The 6,070-nt window shown below is 43.6% G+C and overlaps 1 protein-coding gene across 1 annotated transcript; it reads left to right on the top strand.

The window, feature by feature from the left end:
• Positions 1-556: 556 nt before the first annotated feature.
• Positions 557-3,154, top strand: LOC119361737. The gene is made up of 2 exons (XM_037626868.1): positions 557-1,913; positions 2,861-3,154. The coding sequence occupies exon 1, from the start codon at positions 719-721 to the stop codon at positions 1,328-1,330; it is 612 nt and encodes a 203-aa protein (XP_037482765.1). The 5' UTR covers positions 557-718; the 3' UTR covers positions 1,331-1,913; positions 2,861-3,154.
• Positions 3,155-6,070: the final 2,916 nt, after the last annotated feature.

Here is a 6,070-nt window from a genome sequence, read left to right as displayed (position 1 = left end):
TCTCCGCCATCCGTCTGCCGCTGACGGACAAACCCTATCTTCATTCCCCATCCAATTTGGTTGCCTGTCGCTGCAACTTAACTGAAAAAAGAGATGAGCCCATACTCGGTCCCGTATGGCATCTAATTACTCCCTAATCTATGCCACGTCACGCACAAACAAGCTTTCAGCAATCCCAACGACACAAACAAGATTTCAGCACTGATCAGCCGGGATAAGCTGGGATCAGAGAAGATGGGGTGCTAATTTCAGGGATTAGGAGGACAGGGTTCTTTTCAGACTTGCCATATGAAGTCAAGGTTTTATTTATTTATTTAAATTTTTTTTGACGGGATATAGTACTATAACTTTTGGTATGCGAATGATATTATATTTAGATTGAGTCCCCCATGGTGATGAGTGTGAAAAGTGCGTTTGCGTTTGCGTTTGCTGGGATATCGTATCCACCGTTGGCTGGTCGATCCAACGGTCCAAGCGAGTCCCCTCTTTCCCTTTGACGCCGGTTTCCCTGCTACTCCTACGTGAGTACAGTAGTACTAGTATTTTAGATCTGGGCTTCTCCTTCCTTCGCTCGATCCCCAAATCAAATCGCTGTCCTCCTCCACCCAACCCCAACCCTAACCCTAACCCTAGCCGAGCCGCGCCGCCACCATCGATCCCCAAATCCCTAATCTCCCTCCACCAGACCCAGACAGACCCCAATCCAAAGCTAGCCGCCATGGCCCCTCCGATGGTTCTCCTCGACCGCGAGATTGAGTTCCGCCCCGACCCCGACCTGCGGGGATTCTGGGGCGATAGAGGGCCACAAACCCGCGATGCCATGACCATGAGCGATCAAGTCATGGAGTACCTGCGGACCTTCAAGGCCCGCGCGGTCGTCCACGATCCGCCGAAACCCTCCTTCCTCGACATACTGGTGCCGCCGCTATCCGACCCGCTCCCGCCGCCATACATGGGCCTGGACTCGGGCCGCATCTCCAGCACGGACAAGAACCTGGTCGCCCTTTACGCCGGCGGGTACCGCCCAGGCTCTAGTTTGCCCGGAGGCTATCTCATCTACGACGCCTGCAACGACTCCCTCTCCGTCATCCCCCGGCTCCCCGACGACGACTCCCAGAAAGCCTTGGGGCACCCAGAAAGCCTTGGGGCACCAGTCGGCAGTCGTCATGTGCGACTCCCAAGGCCAAGGGGACGGCTACCTTCTCGCCGAGCTCGTGGTTCCAGGACTGTCCCGAGCCGAGGTCTGGCTGTGGAAGTCATCCGCCTCAGAATGGGCCTTGCTGTCCGGGAGCCATCCCCTTCCATCCAGATCCAGCAGCTTCTCCGTTGACTCGTGCTTCTCTTATCGGGGCTCTACCCTTTGCTGGGTGGATCTCTTCCAGGGCATCTTGCTCTGTCATCTCAACCAAGACTACTGCAACAGCAAGTTCAGCTTTATTCACTTGCCACCAGATTGTCCAACCTATGATGTGGACAACCCCGACTATCCAGACAGCGCCCGCTCAGAGGAGTCCCGTTCTGTCGCCTGTGTTTGTGACCACATCAAGCTCATCGCCTTGGATGAATGTGGATTGGAACTCATCGTCTGGACTCAGTCGCCTCAACTCTCAGGCTGGACCAGAACCTCCAAGTACAATGTTGAACAAATCTGGGCAAACGTCAACTACATGTCTGCTGGTTTGACCAAGCTTGCTCTGTCGCTCCCTGTCCTGAGCATCCATCAAGACGATGTTGTCTTCTTAGTCGTAAATGATGACTTGGTGGTGGACCGTTGACTAGTGCGTGAAATCCAGTATTTGCTTCGTGTCGACATGAAGAATAACCATGTCCAGGTCTATCCACAGCCTACATGGTCTATTTATTCCCAGCTCTTGGCCAGTGAGTTCAGTGTGTACCGACGACAGGATCACCCGGTACTACCACCACCAAGCATACTTTCGTTTGCATACTACTGTCATTTTATTTATATATGTTCACTGTCACTGAATATGCTTTCATTTGCAGGCATGCAACTGTATTAAAATTCCAATGCTTGTTTATCGCATCCAGTTTGCTTCATACTCCCTCCGTAAACTAACATTTTAGTGATCTAAACACTCTTATATCATTTTAGTGCTAGATACATCCGTATCTAGACAAATCCAAGACAAGTAATTCGGAACGGAGGGAGTAGTTTACAGAGGGACTACTTGTTAATTGAAATCAAGATATTTGGCCACCTCCCCATGTTGTAGAGCACGTCTGATATTGATGCTCATCCACAGTCATGAGTCTGAAATCATTTTTTAGTACTAAATTACTCTGCCCCCTTGTCATATTAGACTTCACATCATGATGATACTATTTTGCATGTTTATGGCTGTTTTTTTTCTTGCTTGCTTGATAGAGATAGTGTTATCATTAGCTTCACCTCTCCACTTTAAGATTTGATGACCAGGGCAGACATTCAGTGAATATAGCAGGGTACTTGTAGTTTGTTTCTGAACTTGGAATTGCATGAGTCCAGTGCATTCAAAGATGCACATAGCAGATGAAACATAATTTCAAACTAGTAGAGGTGAACACTGAGAACTGTCTGAATGAAAGATGTGAAAAGTAAAAAAAAAAATGTACCTTTGACACATATAGCTGTTTCAACAATTTTAATTCAGAGCATCCTGGACTGACCCTAGACATTTAGAGCATGTTGGACTCATCTTAGACATGGTGTTTAGTGTTGCCCAATTAATTAATATCGCTGCATATGTACTCAGCCTTGCAATTATTCCTTTTTAAAAATTGTTTTTGGGTAATTATAACCTGACATATGGTCATACTAAAAGTATTATATTTGACTGACATCTGTTTTTTTTTATGCCAGAGAGATAGAAGCAAGCGAGTTTGGTCAAAGTGGAAAGAGGATGAAGATTTGAGATGTTGGTAACATGACATGTGGAACCGCCACTTAGGTCCACCACTGGAGACATTTAATGTTGTCATTATCAGATGTTAGTAGTTATAAACTGAATGGTGGGTACTTTTGTGTTTTTACTCATGGCTTTATGTCTCCTGAGTGGCTTGTTTTAGATTTGTAATAACTGGTAATGGCATGTTTATTGTTGAGATTGTGTTGATTCTGGCTACATGCATCATTGTCATTTTCCTGCGGGAATCCTACTGGTTTGTTTTACGTCTGGTTGATTTAAAAGTGCAATATTAGATGTTTGGAACTAATTGATGCCTCCTTGCTCTGCTGTTTGCTTGCCCAAAAGAAGATACATTCCCGATTTTAAAAGCACTTGATTTGTAAACTTCTGTGTTGCTAGACCTGACGGATTGGGTCTTCGTGCCCCCTTTGTTATACTCCCTCCGTCCGGAATTACTTGTTGCATAAATGGATAGAAATGGACGTATCTAGAACTAAAATAAGTCTAGATACATCCACTTCGCGGACAAGTATTTCTGGACAGAGGGAGTATTCCTTTGGTGGCAAGGCATGGACCATTTGAACTAGGGATGAAGCATTGTTAAACTGGTATATGGTGAGCCGCCCGTGCATGTATCTCTTGTTCAGTTTTGAGTTTCGACATACGGGCAGCATGCAATTTAAGGAAGAAACGACCAGAATGGTTTTGGTGGTTGTAATTTGTTGAGCATGATATATATATATATATATATATATATATATATATATATATATATATATATAGAGAGAGAGAGAGAGAGAGAGAACTACGGCGGGCAAAGACGGTCTGAACTCATTTTATTGAATTTTGGTTTAATAGAGAGTATTTACAAAGAAGGCGAAGGGAGAAAGAGAGAAAAAAACATTTTATTTAACCAACATAGTTTGGAATATAATTTAACACCTACTCCCTCCGTTCCTAAATACTTGTCTTTCTAGACATTTCAAATGACTACTACATACGGATGTATGTAGACACATTTTAGAGTGTAGATTCACTCATTTTGCTTCGTATGTAGTCACTTGTTGAAATGCCTAGAAAGACAAGTATTTAGGAACGGAGGGAGTAGAATGCAATCTATAGGAATCCCATGCCCCACTTGGCACCTTTCCTCACCAGCTCCTACTCTAGCTAACTTATGCACGATAATATTAGCAGAACGTCATACCTGCGAGACTTTAAACTCTGCTAATTCGTTGACAGATTTGATGTCCTCTACCCAAGGCCCCACCGCTGATAGATTCTTGCCTGAATTTGAGCATGCCTTTTCTTAAAAGGAAAAAGGTAAAATGAAACAAGTTGTTTTCAAACTTTCTTCTTCGGCAGGGTGTAACAGGCTTGTCGTTAATTCCGACAGCCTAGAACTAGTTGATGATTGTTACCACTTGGCATGTGAGTTTAGTTCAATTCGGTTTGAATTATGTCCTAGAGAAGCAAACGCTGTTGCTCATGAATTAGCTAGTGTAGCTAGATCTAAATTCTGCAGTGAGTGGATTGAAATGGCTCCTAATGAGCTTCTTCCTCTTTTACTTAAAGATGTACTAAGTGTTGTCACCAATGAATAAAGAGAAGAGGGAACTTTAGTTGTAAAAAAAAAAACAATTTGTTTTCAAACTGAAAGTATGAAAGGAAAAAATGCAGCAACTTTCACTTAATCGTGAATTTGCAGGCATGTCCACATATATACATATACTCATAAGAGGACTCAACCGAAGCCACACCACGCATCGACTAGCCTTGTGCGCGCGTGCCCAGCACAAGGACGGCACATGTATCGACCTATATAACATAATACTCCCTCCGTCCGGAAATACTTGTCGAAGAAATGTATAAAAATGAATGTATCTAGAACTAAAATACATCTAGATACATCCATTCCTTCGACGAGTATTTCCGGACGGAGGGAGTAAAAAAACAAACAAACAAACAAACAAACTCGATCGTGGCTGATATAACAACTGAAGAATCCTGGAGTTTGTGTATCCGGCTACTTATAAAAAGCAAACAACTTCATGATCAAATTTACGTGCAAGAGTTGAGATAAGAACTCTTTGGCCATCAGAATATCTCAACTAGTAGTACAAATTATTTCTACTTCTTCACTTCATGTTAGGCACACTCGACCAGGGTTACAAGACAGACAGGCATTACAAGACAGACAGACAATCTTAACAGCACTTTGTCTGACAGCAGTCAAACAGCTTCTGTTCCCAGGTCACCGACGACTCTTGATGTCAATCACGTTGTTCCCTAGCCTGCAAATAATCAATGGCATCAGTCAACTTCCAAGATTGCTTACACAAAATTAGTATAGTAACTCACATCCTAACCACTTGGTCAATAAAGGACTGTATCAGTGCAGGATATTGATTCTTTGAGTTTTTCAAAGTCACAAGAATGGTAAACAGGAATCGAGGTATGAAATTTCTAGTCTCCATCACCAGCGAGAAGGCCGCATCAAGCTGCTCTATAGAGGCCCACTGCATCAATCAAAACTAGTTTGTATCATACTTAGGTGCCATAAAAATATATATACAAGGCAGACTGTATGTACTGTACACAGAGAGCAGGAAGATGATTAAACACGAATCTTACCTTATGATGTTTGAAAAAGTTGTTGGAGAACCTCAGAAAGCTAACCCCATTGTCCACATACGGAACACAAAGCTTCCCAGCTCTATTGCGCCACGAATGGAAAAGATAAGTATGCTTCATTGCTGGAATTTTCTTCACGATATGCCCCCACACAATCTGATCAAGATTAGCTAGCAAGACGGTCACGACGGCTGGATCAAGTCGATCAATCAGCTGAACCAAACCTTCACTGATATGTGTCCTCTCAAAATGAGACAACAACGACGGGTGATTCGTCACCCATGCAATGACGGACTCACTTCGGTAGTCCACAACAGGACCATATCTTAGGAAGTAAACCAATTGTTGGAAATGCATCGGGTAGCAATTTTTGACGTGATCTTTGAAAGAATCCTCAAGTATTGTGCCAATTGCACCATAGTCTGATTTAGCAGAATGTTCACTAAATGTTTCTGGGGCAGAATCAATGTGCACATTCCCGTCGGGGTCAAAGAGGATATTCTTAGAAGTGATGTTACCTCCGTAGGAAG

The sequence above is a fragment of the Triticum dicoccoides genome, chromosome 2B, assembly GCF_002162155.2.
Source record: "Triticum dicoccoides isolate Atlit2015 ecotype Zavitan chromosome 2B, WEW_v2.0, whole genome shotgun sequence".
Taxonomy (NCBI): Eukaryota; Viridiplantae; Streptophyta; class Magnoliopsida; order Poales; family Poaceae; genus Triticum; species Triticum dicoccoides.
The sequence above is the reverse complement of the archived record's forward strand: the minus strand, read 5'-3'. Positions and strand labels throughout refer to the sequence as shown.

What these genes read in the sequence shown, in the direction of transcription:
- LOC119361737 (XM_037626868.1), top strand. Translation starts at nt 719, where the DNA reads ATGGCCCCTCCGATGGTTCTCCTCGACCGCGAGATTGAGTTCCGCCCC.